At 38.4% G+C, this 19066-nt stretch overlaps 2 protein-coding genes across 5 annotated transcripts in view; one reads left to right on the forward strand and one right to left on the reverse strand.

Annotated features, from left to right (window-relative positions):
• DOCK1 (dedicator of cytokinesis 1) overlaps nt 1-19066 on the reverse strand; it is a 563486-nt gene that overhangs the window by 329934 nt on the left and 214486 nt on the right. The gene's annotated exons all lie outside the window — the stretch shown is intronic.
• INSYN2A (inhibitory synaptic factor 2A) overlaps nt 1-19066 on the forward strand; it is an 83289-nt gene that overhangs the window by 17647 nt on the left and 46576 nt on the right. For all 3 annotated transcript variants that reach the window (XM_048857031.2, XM_048857029.2, XM_048857030.2), the window contains exon 2: nt 4835-6032. In XM_048857031.2, the coding sequence (XP_048712988.2) occupies nt 4840-6032 (1193 nt within the window). In that variant the 5' untranslated portion in view covers nt 4835-4839. The remainder of the gene's footprint in view (nt 1-4834; nt 6033-19066) is intronic.

Here is a 19066-nt window from a genome sequence, read left to right on the forward strand (position 1 = left end):
TTGGTGCAAGTCAGAAGAGCCACTAGAATGATTAAAGGATTGGAAGACATCCCTTATAGCAATAGACTCAAGGATCTCAATCCATTTGGCTTAACTAAGAGAAAGTTAAGGCATGACTTGATAATAGTGTATAAGTATCTAGGTACAAAAATTTGATAATGGGCTCTTCAGTCAAGAAGACAAAGGGGATGACAAGATCCAATGGCTGGAAATTGAAGCTAGACAAATTCAAACTGGAAATATGGCATACATTTTAAAAAGTGAAGGTAAAACTATTCCGTTATGCTGGATTTTCCATCACTGGAAATTTTAAAATCAAGATTGGTTGTTTTTCTAAAAAGATATGCTCTAGTTCAAATAGGAATTAACTCAGGGAAGTTCTATGGCCTGTGTCAAACAGGTGGTCAGAGTGGATGATTACAATTGTCCCCCTTGGTTTTATAATCTATGAATAAGCAATAGGAGGATAAAAATGTAATTGATTATACTAGCCTACATTTTTGACCTACTTCAATGAAGTCTATTTCAGGTTTGTCTGTTCTCTCCAAGTTGGCTGGTCTCCATGTTGTATTTTACCCAGCTTTACATAACTTAACTACCAGCATTCTGAAAACCCATCTTTAGCTCAAATTTTTATTTTTGGTAGCTATGAAACAGATGGCATTCAGTATACAGAACCCATGTAACAGAAATAGGCACCAATCCAATGCAACAGTTATAGATGAATATGAATTAAAATAAAACTGAAAATAGCAAGTATAGTATACTAACATTTTCTCGCATAACAAACATGGCTGACATTTTTTGATATTCTTTACTGCTACAAGACTGACAGTCATGTGTGCCTCATTAATAAACTATTTGCTCTGAGTCCCTACCTGGTCCTCAGTAGAATGCACAAGGTGAAATGAATGGGAGTTTTTCCCATTGACATCAGTGAGGTGAGATTTCACCCAAATCCCAGTTAGACTCATAGACTTTAAGGCCAGAAGGGACCATCATGATCATCTAGTCTGACCTCCTGCACGTTGTTGGCCACAGAACCTCACCCACCCACTCCTGTAATAGACCTCTAACCTCTGGCTGAATTGCTGAAGTCCTCAAATCATGATTTAAAAACTTCAACTTACAGAGAATCCACCATTTACACTAGTTTAAATCTGCAAATGACCCAAGGTCCCCAAGGTCTCTGCCAATCTGACCCCTAGAAAAATTCCTTCCTGATCCCAAATATGGCGATCAGTTAGATCCTGAGCCCGGGGGAAAGACCCAGCAGCCAGAGACGTGGGAAAATATTCTCTGTAATAACTCAGAGCCCTAATTCTCCTAACTTACCCCTTTCCTACGGTTTGGCTTTATTGATCACTCACTGCATGAAACTCACCTATGTTTCTTCTCTAGGCTAGTGTTTTCTTCCAGGAGTTCCTCTACCCTAGATCCCTGTTAGCACTGCATAGAGGGCTACTGCTATCTTTTTATATTTAGTGTTGAGTTAAGAAGTGCACCTTTCACAGTGGATCAGCAGAAATTCAGCAGCTTTATGCAGCATACTAGTATCTTTCAAAGTGATGTGTCAACAGATGAGCCTCTTATTATTTTAATTGTATTACAAGGCCTCATTATTTTAATATTGAGCCTGAAAAACTAATACATGGGCAGTAAAATCTTTTGTGATCATTTTAATGTTTTGATTCTGCTTCTGTGTCTCTCCCCCACACTCAGTTTGAACATTTTCCTTGCAGGCTCATGCAGAAAATATTTCCCTTTTTACAGTAACTCTACTTCACCCACAGCCACCTGGAGGCAATGGTAATAAATATAGATTAGACTAGACATAATATGCTTTGGCTTCTAGAAAGTCTTATTTCAGGTGTTCGCTAATGATTGATGAGATCTACAGAACTTAGGAACACAGTTCACTACAATTAATGGCAGGTGTGCACGAGATTTTCAGAAGCAGCTAAATGGTTAAGAAGCACAAGTTATTGAATTTCAATGGGATTTGTGCTCCTAAACCACTTTGCTGTTTTTGAAAATTCCATCCTAAATCTAAATATCCTCAGTGGCTCTGAAAAAAATCAACCTTAGTAGGATATTCAAATCCAACTAATGTTCTAGTATTGCACCGAGCTCATTGAACTGTTAAATTTTGCTGCCTCTTGGTGTCAGGCTTTATCCCCACAGGGAGAGAAAGAGAGAGAGAGATGATAGGATTTAGGGAACATCTAACCAACAAAAGGTGGTGCTAGCCCATTCTGAAGTCCATGCCGCTACATCTTCACTGATATTATTACAGGGGCTAGCTAGATTAAAGCTACTGGAGGCATGCCCACCAGAGCTGCAATCATACCTTCATATGCTCTGGAGACATCATATCTTAGAGAGGAGAAAGAAGAATCTGTATTCTGCCCTGTTCATAGGCAGCTCACAAAAATGGCTTCAAAGTGGTAAGGGGTGAACAGCAGTGATCCAACAACTAACACAAGCAAAAAACAAACAAACAAGGGTTTAAAAAGGAATATGCCCCGAAAATAGATATTTCTGCACGTTCAATACGTTACCTGAATTCCAGCAGTTAACAGTTGAGGAAATACTAAATATTACAGATGACAAAGACAATTTCAAGTTAAGGCTGAAATTGTCAGTCAATGTCACATTTCCTTCTGTTGGCTTGGCAATGCAAGAGTATTAAATCAGTGTTAAGTGGTGTATTGCATAATACCTCTTTGCAAGTGTGATGGACCCATGTCTCCGAAAGAACTCATGAAGACATCATCCATTATGATAAGTGGAAATGTGTGTTGTGGGCATTCGGGTACATTTAAGAAGTGTGACATAACTTGGCATTCCTGGGTAGTAAGGGTTTGCATTGAAGGATATCATACTTAAACACTGTTTTTTTCTTTATGAAATCTAAATATAAGATACTACTATTCTTTGATTACTGTACGAACCTAATATAAAGTTTTAGCTGGATTTTCTTTACATTTTATCCTAATTATATATGTTTATATTTCAAAGGCTTTCATAATGCTGAATTAGTACCATCGTAATCATGTAATGACAACATTTCTGGTGGTTTGAGAAGGTGGATGGGAATACGGACTCCTGGGTGCTATTCCAGCCTGCCATAAGGACTCTTGGATTCACTTCTTAACTTTATCATTGGCTTGCTTTGTGACCTTGGGGACATCACTACCTGCGTGCCTCCGTTTCCCCATCTATACAATGGGAATAATAATATTATCTTCCTCGGAGTGTAAGGAGGCTTTAATGATGTTTGTAAAGCATGTTGAGATTACAGATAAAAGACACTATAAGTAGAAATCTTTCCATGGCAACAGACTGAAATGAAGGATTATGACTTCATTGCAGGATCTAGCAAAAAAGATTGCGAGGGATAGAAATCTCATTCAAGTATAAATGCTTAAAAATGGCAGGGAATACAATGAAAAAGGATTAGCCATGTAAACAGCTTTTTACATAAAATACTATTTTCCCCATGTTTGCCTCAGCATGCAAGTCTTGCTGCAATACCTAGACTTTTTTTTAATACTTTTTATGAAGCCTAAAAAACTTCAGCTCATTTATCATAACAGATTCTTACTGAATGCGGGGGTGACGGATGGGAGGGACACACCATCAATGAAAGACACTAACTGTTTGCTGGTGTAAATATACACAAATTCACTGACTTCAATTGACTCTGTGAATTTATGCCAACAGAGAATTTGGCCCAAATATATTTTCTTACTTCAGCAATCATGTAAATTTTTGCACGCACATAAAACTGCCGTGAAGCAGCATAATAAATCCAGGTATTCCCCAATGGCATTCCTAGTGTGAAATAATCAGCCCCTTGTATCTTAGCTAGACTTAATAATTGAGCATAGGATGAAAACTGAATGCTCAAAACAGAGCTCCATATTTTACTATTTCTTTAAGACAGAATTTTTCGGTTTTAACTGTCGGATACTGTAAACAATAACAGGCTTACTGAACAAAAAAGTTACTACAGAAAAGATTTTTTTTTAAATGGTGATAACTGGTTTTCTGTCTTTAAGACTAAAAAAGTTCAGATGAATCCATTAACATAGAAGTAATAACAAGAATGCCCTTCACCATAATCATTGTACTTGCTTGAAAAAAAACTATCAATATGTTTTAAAAATCTGGATGTCTTCTCAAGCAGAGCAACATGTTCCAAATATTTAATCTGCCCATATGATCTAACATACAAACAAAACCTATTAAGCTCTATACCCACTGCACAATTACTAATCCTTTCAAATGTTCTGATCTTAGATACACTTCTACCCTTGAACTACAAAAGCTGGATTTTATAGCCAGGGATCTAAAGACAATTGTTCTTTAAGTCTAATCAGAAATTAATTATGCAATGTTCAAAAAATTAGTAGAGCCAAAACTGAACTCAATTATAATAATGGGAGGACTACATAGTATTCTTAGAACTTTAAAATTTCAGGTCTTTTGCAAGAAAGAAGTGTCTTTCACAGAAACCCAGCGCTGTTCATTGACAGTCACCCTGCCCGTAAGTGTTTTCAACTTTTGGATTGTGTGAAATGCTGATGAAAATAAAACGTTTATTATAGAGAAATACATAATTATCCTAAAAGCAGTAAGGTATAGAACAAAGGAAGTAAAACTTCGCAAGCGACCATGAGGATCTAGTTTTCCCCACACAGACTGTTTTTCACAAACATAAAAGGGGACTACTTAAAAATACAGGATATTTTCTAGAAGTTTATAATATTTGAATTAAGGAAACATTTCTGTTTTAATAAAAGACTTCTTAAACTGTTTTTAAATACAGGCATCATGGTGAGTAAGGAACCCAGCAAATGCTTACTCACGACCTCTGAAAGTGAAGTTGAGCCAGCCGCTTCACTTGCTTTGGAGATTAAATATGCATTGGATCCCAACCGACAGATTAAGAAAAGAAACAAAGCCCTTCAGGTGAGATTTAAAGATATCTGCGAGGCCCAGAATGAACAAAGGGACAAACAACTATCTTCAGTACAGCATGCAGACACAAGAGAAACAAAGCCCATCTCTTATAAAGCAGCTTATCGTAAATATATGACAGTGCCTGCACGAAGGTCAATACCTAATGTTACTAAGAGCACAGGAGTTCAGACCTCACCAGATCTTAAAAAGTGTTACCAGACATTCCCTTTGGACCGCAAAAAAGGGAATATTATTAAAAGCGTCTCAGCTGTTGACACCTTTAAGAGTCAAAACAATGGATTTTTAATAGATATTAAGGATGAAGATAGTAAAAACTCAGGGGAGGCTGCTCATTGTAGCAAGGTCAGTGACCTAAAGACAGCAGAGTTTATTTCCCATATTAATGAACGCATGAATGCGGTAGATCAGCCTTCTAGTGACAACTGTTCAGAGGCATGTAAAAGCACTGATTTGCACAGCTGTACTAAAGAACCTCCTTCTCTTCAAAACTCAGCAGACTCTACTTCACAAGAGCCTGATTACCAGCTGCATGATAATGCAAAACATGATACAGTGCCACCGGATAATGAAGAATCTAATCAATCAGCACATGGGAAAGTGTTTAAGACGGAAGTAGGTACAATTTATTTACCTGCATCCAGTTCACATGCCACACAGCCTGACCCGCAAAACTCTGCAGCAGGGACTGAATGGTCACTATGCCCAGCAACAGATGAGGAAAGAAAGAGAACTGTGCATCTTAATGGTCTGCAATCCCAGTCAGTAAACGCTCAGGCCTGCTCAACACAGGCACAGTGCCAATCAGCCGAATGTAACGAACAGACCCTTCAGATAAATGTTTCACCTATGGAAGACCACCAGCCTTGTCAGACAGCAGTTGCTGTGAGTGAAGAATGCCAACAAATTGTGCCTCACACAGACGTGGTAGACTTGAAAGCACAGCTTCAGATGATGGAGAATTTGATCAGCTCAAGCCAGGAAACCATAAAAGTGCTCTTGGGTGTCATTCAGGAGTTAGAAAAAGGAGAAGCTCATAGAGAAGGGTAAGTATAAACCAAACTGTTTTTAAAAGCTTTCTTAATATGTACTGTCATTTAAATTTGCTAATTTAATCTACACAAGAAGCATAAATCTTAAGTGAATTCCAGTACTGAACTAAACTAGTGTCATATCTTTCATACGTACTAAATGTTTTTGCTTTAGAAATATGTCCTAGGTTAACTACATAGCCGCCTTTAAAAATGGGTCTTATTTATTTATATTCCTTAAGTTGAATATTTAGTTGATTCATCTTTCTCGCTATATGTATTTTTGTGAAGGAATTGAATCTATTAGTCTGAGGATTAGTGCTTGAAATGACAATGAAGCTATTTCACTTTTTCTAATATGCACATAACAAACTACCTTTCAGAATATGCATTATTCAGTATGCTTTTTATATCAACAATTTGTATGAACAATAATTCTCTGTATGGCACTAAAAATTAGAAGAAAAGCCTCATTCTATAATAGATTTATCTTTTAAGATTAAGGGATATTAATACAACTCTGAACAATCTCATTAACTGCATGAGAATCTTGATTGTTTTATTCTTTAAACTTCAGAGTTTTTAACCTTATTTGTATTACTTCAGATATTTAATATAAAGGAAAAATTTGAATAGCAAGTCTTCTACACAATGCTGATACTGTCCAAAATATGCAAAATCTTTCATCACAGCCAAAGGAAAAATTATTTTGTAATTATTTCTTTTCTTCCATAAGCTTACACATTTTCTACAAGTAGTATTACTTTTGCATGAGTGCAAGTGATAGTTATTTAACCAGATACAGATAAATTAGTCTGTATCTGATAATTGCAACCCTTGGGTGCTTTTGGTGTCCCATGTACATTATCTTCATTTAATACTATAAGGATTCATTGTCGTCATTTGTTAGTTTTTACTCAATGGCTGCATTTCAGAAGAAACCCTTTTCTAACAGTTACTCACACATTTTTAAACCCTTCTATACTATACAAGGTTTTAAATTTAACAACACACACACACACTCAGTTTTTCCCTCTCAAAGAAACATTAGACCTTTTCATCGTGTTTGGAGTAGATTGTATTAGTCACCAAAACAGTAGACTTAAGACTTGCACTTTAATTTGTTGATTATTAAGGCACTAGAGAATGTTTTGTCAATCCTTAAATCTCTAAATATAATGCTTATAAATAATTTAAATGTCAACCAGTTTTCTGAACACATAACCTTTGTTTTAATTTGCTTACAGATGGTTATAGTATGTTCAGGATAGACTGATAGTATTTGGCCTTTCAGACTAAGGATCTACTCTCTCAAGCAATAACCAAAATAATGAACTCAAAGATACTCTTTAAATAAAAAGGGCAACTCCTCACTACCATCAATTCTGCCCCGTATTTCTCCTCACATAGATGGGTCCGTTCAATGCACCCAGTCCTATAGCACTGATGAATCGCTTTCCCAAAACCACAACTCCTACCTTAATCAATGAATGATCCTCTATAAAGTTTTTCAACATGACAAAGCCCTTGTCCTGTATTTCCCCTAATTTATAACAGTAAACGTCTACCTTCAAAATAATACCCAAACCTAACGATATTAGCACTGAAAGACACAAGATGGATGAGGTAATATATTTTGTTCAACCAACTTCTCTTGGTGAAAGAGACAAGCTTTCGAGATACACAGAGCTCTATGTAGCTCAAAAGCTTGTCTCTTTCAACAACTGAAGTTGGTCCAATACAATGTATTATCTCACCCACCTTGTTTCTCTTGTATCCTAGAACAAATACATCTACAACATCCCCATATCTTGCAAACTGATCAGAAAGCAAGCCCTTTTCTCACTCTGATCACCAAGATAAGAGGTATTAGAACTCCATTTTGTACTGGGATTATTTCCTGCCCTCCCCCACTACTTTCAACACCCCTCATCTGTGCTCAGATTGTTTAAAATAGGTGAACTGCAACAAGTTCAAACAATATGCACTTGCAGGCAAGGAAAAATGTAATATTTCTGGACGAGTCAACTATTCAACACTGACTATTGTTGACATGCCATTAGCATTTACATTCTAAACCCCCTTGGTATATACTTGTATGCTGGCCATTACATATGGATATAAGATAGCACACAGCTTGTCAGTCTGAATGCACTCTTTTTTGTTGATCAATATTTTTGTATTAATCTGAATTTACAAAATGGCCTCAATTTTTAAAGATCGGGATACTTAATCCAACATGTGGACTGTTCTCTAATGTTTGTCATTGTTTATAATAGTTGAAGAGTTTAATTTTGAAAAAGACCTATTGTGTTTATATTGCTTACTACAGACATGCTATTATAATGATATATCAAGGAGTCATAAGACAGATCCCTTACAATATGAAAAATAATTGGATACAGATCAGAGAATGTAAAATCTTTATTGTAACATGTAGTGTAATCTTTATTAGGATGGCAAGATGGAGTGTAGGGCTGCTCTAACTTACACCAGCTGGCAATAGTCCTTGTGCACCAGGCACACTCTTGACATATCCCTGTGACGGTTTCTCAGGGTACCCAGGACTGTGAGTCACCTTGTTACCCCACTGCCTCAGCAAGAGAGAGACTTGCTTGTGCTTACCTGGATGTCAACTCTGGATGTAGATAGCAAGTGTGAAAAATTGGGACAGGATTGGGGGTAATAGGTACCTATGTAAGACAAATCCCCAAATTTTGGGACTGTCCCTATAAAATCAGTACATCTGGTCACTCTAGTCAGCAACCTGACACCACTCGTCTGTTAGCCACCCAACCAATCTCGTCAGGGCTCCGCCAGCGCTTACGCTGCCTCGCAGGTAAACATAAGTATACGCTAACCCCAGAGCCTCTCTGAAAGTATCCCCTGTAGTATTCAGCTGCTATCACTGGACGCTCTCAAAAGTTACCAGGTTCGCTGTCCCCAAAGGAACAACATACACACAGCCTGACTAAAACATCTCAGGATCAGCTCCTTTATAACATCACAGCCCTGAGATATAGTTATCATGAAAAGAATCATAAGTTTAGTACTGGAGATAAGTATTTAAGAGAAACTGAGTAAGGATAATGGAAACATCAATGGTCACATATAAAACAAGTTGAACACGCTTCCTAAGAGTCTAAACTTAACTTTAACAGACTCTCACCTAAAGCAATCTCCCAGCATCCACTTTTCATGAGTGTAAAAAGTGCTGTCCATTTTGCTGCTCCCTCTTATATTCCCAAAGCTCATTGTTTTGCCTCCAGAGTCGGAATAACCCCCCGGTGATTTAGGGCAGGTCTATGCTATGGAGGAAAGTCAATCTAAGCTACGCAATTAGTAGCATAACTCAAGTCGACACAGCTTAGATTTACTTACCGTGAGCTCCACACTACGCTATGTTGATGGGAGATGCTCTCCCATCGACTCCCCTTACTCTTCTCATTCCAATGGAATAACGGAGTTGACAGTAGAGCGATCTGCGGTCGATTTAGCGGGTCTTCACTAGACCCGCTAAAATCAACCCCCAGTGGCTCGATCACCACAGCGCGATCCACCGGTAAGTGGAGACAAGCCCTTAGTCTCCAATGTTCTCCCAACCCCATATACTCCGTATGCAGATGTAGCTTTCATTGTGTTGACTTACAATGCTTAATTTACATAGCCAATACTGAGACAACTTCCTTTGTCTGACTCAGAGCCTGTTTGTCAACCCTGCCTTGATTTAGACATCTATTTAGTACATATACACAACTTCTTAAATAACATCTGTACATACATCACACAACAATTAGGAAGATCAGTATGGTCCTGGATTCATTTAAAATCCCACATGACATTCCTTATAGATAAATACTATGTCAGCAATGTGTTGGGTGTCATGAGTTTATAAGGCCAGTTGGGGCTACTGTTATAGAACAGTGAACCCTCTGCCAATTAGCACTAAGTGGTTCTTAGAGTCATAATCTCTACCTACTTAGAAATGAGGAGTCTTGTGCAGGAGCTGGATACACCATCTCTATGCCAGCCTAGTTTACCCCATTGCCAAGGGAATTCTCAGAATGCCAGATCTATCTGCTTGCCAGACTGCTTGCATCAACTGAGCAACACAAAGAGATCAAAACACAAAAAAGAACCTGACCCTATGCATAGAGTAAATCCATGCTTCATTGATTAGATTCCATAAGACTAGCTAGAAGAGCATTCTGATCCCTTAGAAAATGTCTACCTCATGAAGACCAATTGTATCTTAATCACACTTTTCCCCAAAATACACAACTCATGAATAAATAAACCTTGCATTGTTCTAGGAATTTTCTTCCATAACTTGTTCATTTCTGCAACTTTTTTTTCTACAGTGACCAGAAATGCACAAAGTTGTTCAGACAGTCCATCAGTCCTTTTTTACAATGCTAGAATACTGACTTTTATTCAATATCTTGTTCTGAACTGACTCTGTCCTTGGTCACATGGTTTTATGAAAACAAAAAATATTCCTCTAGTTCCATGCCTATCATAGCAGGCTCAACCATCTCTTCTGCCAAAATATCAAATATACTCAGCATTTCTACCACTTCATACTTTTTCACTTCTTGAATAATGTACATACACTTCTGAAGTAAATATAGCTTACAAAAATAATTTATCATTAGAAGATAAGCACAAACAGCTTAATATTTGGTAGAATAAAAAGGTTTAACATTTAATCAGACTTTCCTCCATTCAAGAAAGTCAGGGGGTCTTAAGTACTGTGGTAGTGCCGTGGAATTAGTGCTCAGTGCAGTAATTTTCACTAATATTTTATAGGTCTTGAACTGCTATTATGTACCACTCATCGCTAAATATATCTGTGCCAGCAACAGCTATTTCAACATCTCCAGTGCTAGTGGCATCACGCTCTGGGTGACATGCATCCCCGTTTACTTTTTAAGACTGTCATTTCTACATTCTCTCTACTCATATTTGTTCATACAGTAATAACACGCAGTAATACTCGACTACACTGAAGATGCATTCTGAACAAGTGCTGCAAAGAGAGAAGCTGTAATACTTGACAGCAAGTAGAGGGCTCTGTTTGGCTCTTTCTGGTTTACATGCAGAAATCATACATTGGTCACAGTTCCTCCCCCAGTCCTGACATTTAGAGAAATAAAATCTGATGTCTCTTTTGCCTCTGGACTGGGTTCAGATCCCTGTATGCTTTTAACAGAACATTAAAATTAGGTCATAAAGAAACACTACGAGCCATACTGAAAGTCTGAGGTTTTATTTTTCTAAAAAAAATTAAAGAAAGTTTTGACATATTAAATGTCTGAATGTTTTGTAGGATTTTCTAGGGGAAGCCAAAATTTTGTATGTCTAACCTGTGATCAAAGAGGGAATCAAAGAGGGAATTGTTTAAAAAACAAACACAACTTTGTAGGGCTTTTTGTGTGTGGACATTTTAGGCAGTCTATAGAAAATAAAAGCTTAAATTGCACAAGTGACATATGTAAAGTATCTATTATATAATCACTATTTACTATTTGGTTAGCTATACATTTCAACAGAGAAAAGTCTAACTTTCTTTGTAGCATAGCAAACTGCTACAAAAGTGACGTGGAAAAAAACTGGTATATGATTGTGGAAAAAAGCCATTTACAGTATTATTTATTTAGATTATGGGAAATGGTGATGGGGATACAGTGAGCTAAAACTTAGGTTTAGACTTACAGGGTAAGTTAAAGCTGAGTATGTATTAGATATTGTGTAATCTTTATCAAAACTAAAGATGCAGATTCAAAAACCAACCAACAAACCACAAACTCCCTGCTGGCAATTGAGGGCAGATATTTGGAATACCTTCCAGTGAGCTGTCATAATCATGTAGTCAGGTATTTCTCATTTAAATGCAATGGATACACATTTTTTGAGCCAAATTCTCTGTTTCATCTGTGCAACCTTAGTTATGCCAGTGAGGTTACACAGGAGCCACTGAAAGCAGAATTTGAACCACTGTCTTAAAAATTGGTTAACTACAGTACTGTACATGGAATTTATGTTGAATATGCACTGCTTGAGCATTAGGAGGATTGCAACATACTTAAGTGATCTGTTAAATTGTAGAACAAGAGTCCTTTGAAACTCTGAAGTATGACTAATGGCTATAAGCTAAGCCCTTTGTACTATATAGCAAAGTACATTGAAATTCTGTAGAAAGGATCTGATTTATGTGGCAGAGCTGTATGGGATTATATGACAATGTCAATTAAAAATCCATCAAGGTAAAATTTTCAGAAGATTCTAAGCGACTTAAGACCTTAAGTCCCATTGACTTACAGGCTGGGACTGGATGACAGGGGATGAATCACTCAAATTGACCTGTTGTGTTCATTCCCTCTGAAACCTCTGGCATCAGCCACTGTCGAAGCCAGGATACTGGACTTGGTGGACCATTGGTTCTGACTCAGTAGGGCCAATCTTATGTTCTTAAGTCACTTAACATTTGAAAATGTGTTGCCCTTTTCAGAGTATTTTTCAATAAACTTAAAATGCACCATAGTGAGACTATATAACTGTTATTTGCACTGAAAAGATCTGAAGCAGCTCCTAGGCTAACTTCGGCTGTCTGGAGCTCGTAGAGCTAACTGAGTCTTAAAGTTTAAAATTCAGGATTCACATTTAATTCAAATGAATATGGGTGCCCATATTCGTTACTGCTATTTTTTGGAATAGTATTTTCGTGTCTGACTGGAAGGCAGTATAGAGAGAGCATGTGTGTGGGAGACAGACAGGGGGCAAGAGGCAGGTCCCATACAGTTCTAAGCTATTTGTAGTAGCAGCCTCTTCCTGTCCTCACAAATACTGCAGCTACTATTGATGCTCGTTGCCCCTACTCTCGCATTTCCTCCAAGAGAGTCACAGTCTCCACGCTTGGGAAGTTCCTAAGAACCACAAAAGCTAAACAACTTAGAAGCAAAGTGTTTCCTCCTTACACACAAATGGAAAAGCAAAGATCAAAGAGCCCATATAAATACACTCTATGAAAGAAGTTCTAGGGGGAATCGGGTGCTCACAGTGGCCTGTTCTCATTCTGGAAGGAGCTGCTTCTGCCTGCCGCCTGCTCTTCTCTTTTAAGGGAAGTCATAGCACAGAAACAGGAATGGGAAGTTCAATAAAATTACTGTGGGTGAGACCAGGGAGGAAGGCAATATGGTGGACGGAGAAGCTCAAGAATAGAAGGCAGCTGCACATTTGCAGTTTTCTGCAATATCAACAGATTTTTATGATAACTAGAAACAGAGAGATCACATAATTACATTATATGCTGAATGTATTTAAATTTTAACTTCTGTAGCAACAGTCCTTTGGAAGACAAGAAGATAGTGACTGAACTTCGCTTTCTGCTCTGTAGTCTCTACATTTTGGTTTGTTTGCTGATGGAATTAGTGACTTACTGAGACTGTCTCCTAAATTTTCAAACTAGTACTGCCATATCGCAGTGGATGCATTGTTTATAGATTATTCCTGAGTGGAGACGTATTAAGGTGGCTTGGAAACCGTGGTGGCTCACCCTTCTGAAGCAAAGACAGCAAAGGTCCTTGGATGTGTCTTCCTGGTCAAAGCAAATCATTCCACACAAGTTAGTGCACTGTTGAGGCTTGCTCAGAGTGGCCTGCCACTTCCTTGAATGTTTTTTTCACTTACACTGCCCCTTTTCACTGTCACCACCACATCTGCCCATCAAACATTTCTCACGTCTTCTTCACACAGCTATTCTAGTAGCAGCAGCAGTTGTGTTTTAATTTTCTAGATTCTCTCTCAAAAAAACCCAGCATCTCCGACTTTATTCCTCTTACCCTCCACACAAACACCCCTCTTTTGGGAACATCCAATATCTGAAATTCATTGAACTCCGATTTTGAAAATTGTCAGTGTCTGAATTGTCAGATGGCTTCTCCCATTCCTTGAAGCGGTAGTAATATTGGGACAAACACTGCATGCCTTCTTGCATGGGGTCATATTCTTACATGTGACACTTCCATAGCTTTACTCCCCTGTAGCACTTCTGTAGCTAATACTTTTTGTGGGAATAGGAAGGGAGAGAGAAGGTCCACTACTTTCTCTTCTCTGTGTGATCCTGTTTTCCTCATTCCAGCTTCACAATGTCTTCAGTGGCCCTCAAGCTATCACCTCTAGGCCCTATGAGAACATTAAACGTTCATATAGGTGCCTCTTGGTAGGTGCTAGGTCACAGCATAGCTACCACCCGTTACCCTTTACACCTCTTCCATAATAAAAACCTAGTGGACATAGAGCACAAGTGCTTCACACTGGTTACTGGGAAGGCTTAGGATACACTACATGCTTGGGATACAGACCTCATGACCTCCCCTGTACGGGTTGTGTTGGCACAGACACACCTGTTCAAACGTCCCCTGCTCCCAGGTTAAAACCCAGGGTCAGGCATCTTCCCTCAATACTGCCTGAGAATTCTGAACAAGAGGGATCAGTGGGCCCCAAACTGAAGGTCTTGCTGTTAAACTCAAGATTGGTCATCAACAGATCCAATACCGTTCAAGTTTTAATCACAGAGTCACCCCCACTTCTGGCCTGAATCTCCAAAACCGGGCTAGATGTCTCAACTAGACCTGTGAGGACACAGCTAGCTCCAGATGGTTATCCTGTGTTCCGATGAGCAGCCTATTTTTTCACCTAACTTCAAGTGCAAGTAAAGTATTATCCATGTAGGGGGAGCCAGAGGGCAGAGCTTTCTCTCTGAAGGACCTGTAGCAGTGAAACAGATTTCCACTAGATGTGAACGGAACCCACGTCTTGTGACTTTGAGAACATGATGTGCATTCTGTATTTTTTGGGCAGGTGTTCTCATAGCAATTGGATGTGATCATTCTATTCCTCTTGGATTAAATGTCTAGAAAGTGGAGAAAAGGGAGGACAACCTTTCTCTATTCATAGAGTATTCCTTATAATATCTTTTCAAAGAACCCAGATATTACGACAGTTAAGGTTTGAGAAATACAATAACTGCCCTGCCATGTGTCTAAACAGAAAAATCAAGCTGGAAAAAAAAAAGGAATGAATACAGAATAAGGAGGCCATTAAAGTGGTGCAGCCATACAAAACTGCTGAAAAAGGAAACTTCAGTAACGGCCAACTTGCAGAAAAAAACAAGAGTGGGAAAAATTTTAGTAACTGAGTGAGTTTCAGAATCTTAATACTTAGCCTTTTTCCTCAAAAAATGACGTTAGGATCCCAGAAAACACATCTCATTTTACTAATTCACTAATAGCTTGGCTACACGTACCATAGAAGCACAATTAGAATATCTTCTGTCAAAAATGGCCATTTAATTGGAATCAAACTTCCTGTCTGGCCTTTCAGATGAGCCAAGATTTGAGGCATTCAAAGAAGATTCTGATGTACTTCTAGCGGCTATTTAATGTGACTGATTTTAAAGACAATTTGAAGTCTCATCATATTTTACCTTCCCTTCAGCAGGAATTCTGAAATATGTCTGAGAGTAGGGTCCTTCAGCACGATGAAACTTTGAAGCTAGGAGGACCATAGTGGTATGGAAGTAACTGTGATCTGAATTCTCTGCTATTCATGACTAACTACATTTCCAGGGTGTTAGTCCTCAAAAGTTCCCACATTCCTTTGTAATGCTGTAAAATGTTAACTAGCCTTCCTGATAGATCCATTCATATTAGTTGCCAAAGATGTTTTTCCAGATGTGTCAAGTTGACCCTCCATTCCTCACACAGCCCTCCAAATTATGTACCTGCAAGGACAGCTTTTCTACTAATCAATCATTTACAAAGGATACTATTTAGGCAGTAAATATTACCAATTTTCACTTTAAATTAATAAAGTAATCCTATAATAAATTCATTTTGACTGTCAGTGGTGGAAGCCAGAGAGATAGGGCAGTGAGTCAGATATCTATCCAAACAAGCTAAAATGACACACAAAGCTTAAAAGGTATCCACATTTGAACTGGTATTGTTCTGAGATAGATTAATCTATCCTATAGGATAACCATGACAGTTGTGTCTGAGCACCTCCCAAAACTATGAAGTTCACAGAGATACATTCAACTCTTTCACCATTATCAGAAAAAAATAGACTTCAAGAGTGTGGGCAGTTATTGTGCAATGGCTAGACTGAATAGGTCAGTTTTGTTTTGAAACTGCTGAGGGTTCATGATAGCACTGATTCTGGAGCAAAGTTCCAGATCTGCGAGTCAGCCCACAACAAAAGTTCTCCACATGAGTCTTACTTTTGAGGCTGACCATTGGAGTGGGCCATAACTATTGTGGGAGGTCATTGGGTGAAGTGGTTCTTATATAAACTCAGTCCAGTTCCATGGAGAGCTTTGAAGATGAAGACCAAAACCTTTACTTTGACCTGATATTCAGTGGAGATCCTAATAAGAAGCGGAAAGCATGGTTGTGATGTGTTGTCAGTGGTTTGCGTTGCTGAGTAGACAGGCTGCTGTGTTCTGAATCAACTGTTGACTTCAGCAGTTTAATATCTAGGTCCAGAGAATCATCAAAAATGTGTGGAACACTATGCAGTCTACTTATATGATGCAGATGGAATAGTGTGTCTTAGACAGCTGTGGCTATCTGAGTATCCAGGAGCAACACGGAGTTGGGCACAAAACCTTTGCACAGTTTGAGCAGTCTGATGGCTCTGTATGGAATCAGTAGTGTACTGGATGTGTCTGTCTCTCCCTCCTCTTCCTCCACATCCATCACAGCATCACACTGTCTTTCCAAGGTTCAGTTTTAGAGCTAGCTGCACTTCAACTAGTTACTAATCTCGGTCAGGCACTTTGACAAGCGGGAGATGGTGCTATTTGTGTTTGATATGATATAAGAGCTGGGCTTCATTTGTAAATTGCTGGCATAATCAATATTGTTGCACAATTTCCCCTAGTAGCTTCCCAATGGATCTTTGCAGGACTCCACAGATAAGACCCTAAGAGGCAGAGGAGCCGATGCCTATGGTCAACTGTATCAAAACTGGAAAAGCAGTCGAACAACACAAATATAGCTATGCAGACTTTGTCCATAACCAAAACTAGATCATCTCTCATTGCCACCAGCACCATCTCTGTTCCGTGTCCTAGCCTGAAAACTGATTGGGAGAGGTCCAGTATTCAAGCAAGATGGAGGCAACCCTTGTTGAGCTTCCTATTTCTAAGCAAACTACTTAAGAGGTTGCATACTGGGTGCTAGTTAAAGAGAACAGTTGGCTCGAGCAGTGGTTTAATTGCTGGTTGGACGAATGGTTACTTTAGGATGGCAAATTTTCCTTCTCAAGAGAGTTGCCAACAGTCTCATCTAATAGGTCTCATACTCTTGGCTTGTGAAAGAGAATCAAGGCAGTCAAGGATCAGAGTTACAGGTGGGTTTTCTGCAGTGCCTCTTGTTTCATGAATGAATTAGGTTGATAGCACTTTATTGGATATATGTATGTCCATTGGTTCCTAGCATTCTGAAAGGATATCTTGGATGCAAGTGATTTTCCACAAAAAGTAGGATAATAATTCTTCATAAAAAATGCCAGGTTCTAGAAATGAACAGACATATAACAAGGCAATTTGCATTCCATAATAGTTCAGCATGGCATGATTCAGCAGCTGCTTTGGTGGAAGAGATGCCATCGTTCACCATCACCTCCAGATCCCAGTCTCACCGTAATTCCTTGTGCCAGAGCCTATCTGTATCTGCTTCTGCTTTCCACCAAGATGCTCAAAGTTTTCTTCCTTCCACTTTATCTGTCACAAGTCACCAGAGAACCAGACGTGCACTACAGAAAGTCTCACAAATTCAACCATAAATTGAGTTCACACAAATGGGAAAACAAAATTATTAAGACCTGAGAAGAGGTATTCAAGTTGAACACATTGGACACACTAATAAAAAGTTCTACCCTTTGCGATGGCATGTTATTTTTTTTAATTGTTTTTTTTCTTCCATAGATTTTTGGCCCTAACTACAGATGCTATACATTTAGTAATGTTGCAGGTTACTCTTCCTATTATATCTCCTTTATTTCATTCTACTCTTAAGGTTTAGGATTTGAAACCAGGGTTTTTTTTTGCATAGTGACTATTGGACCATACAATACTTTATTATTGTAAGCCAACATGTGATCATGTATGAATCACACACACAGAAAAGGAGTATTTGAATGATGTTTCAGTATAAAGTACATCTATCTGAAATTATTATACAGTATATAGATGGTTGGCAATTTCACTTTTGTTTTAGTGTTTACCTGTTTCCTTGACAGCTGTCAGGAAATAAGCATTTAAAAATGTTATACTTATTGATAATGTATTGAAAGTGGAACCATCTCAGGCGTCCAGAGTCCAAGGTTTTCTATACAGTTACTGACCCATAAATATGCGGTTAGTCCTCTGTTATGAAATTCACTACAGTCTGATTGGTTGAGAGTTTTATTTTGCATAATAACTGTATGGTTATAAATCCCAGTACTCTGACTAAGGGCTATTAGTCACAATGCAGAGAGCTGAAAAATCACTGTACAGTTGAGAAACAATTCAACTGGGGGTCATAAGTTATAGGGAGTTATGAAGGCAATAGTCCACAAGGGCGGATTTGCATAATGCTTGTATCAAACATGTGATCTCAGGTAATCCAAGATATTACACACAAAAGAAATCATTTAAAATTTAGGTGGGGTTTTACTGGGGGTAGGGGGGTAAGCGGAAACAGGAAGAAGGAACACAAATATTCCTAAATGGCAAGCAGCAGCAGTGTGGAGACACAGAGATATTAAAGAATGGCTTTGTAAGGGGGATGGGTTACAGAGTCAGATGTTGGTTGGGAGCATATGTAGTGATGAGGTTCAGTGGCAAATCGGAGGAGAGAGATTTATGACAGACTGTAGGTGCTGAAAAGACAGAGTTCATTTTAGTGTAACAGCTTTGAGTATACGCTCCAATAACGTGGTGTAAGTGCTTTGCCCCAGAATTTATTAGTGCAGGATACAGTTATTACATTATGTTCCAG

Source organism: Caretta caretta, chromosome 7, assembly GCF_965140235.1.
Source record: "Caretta caretta isolate rCarCar2 chromosome 7, rCarCar1.hap1, whole genome shotgun sequence".
In the NCBI taxonomy this organism is placed as follows: Eukaryota; Metazoa; Chordata; order Testudines; family Cheloniidae; genus Caretta; species Caretta caretta.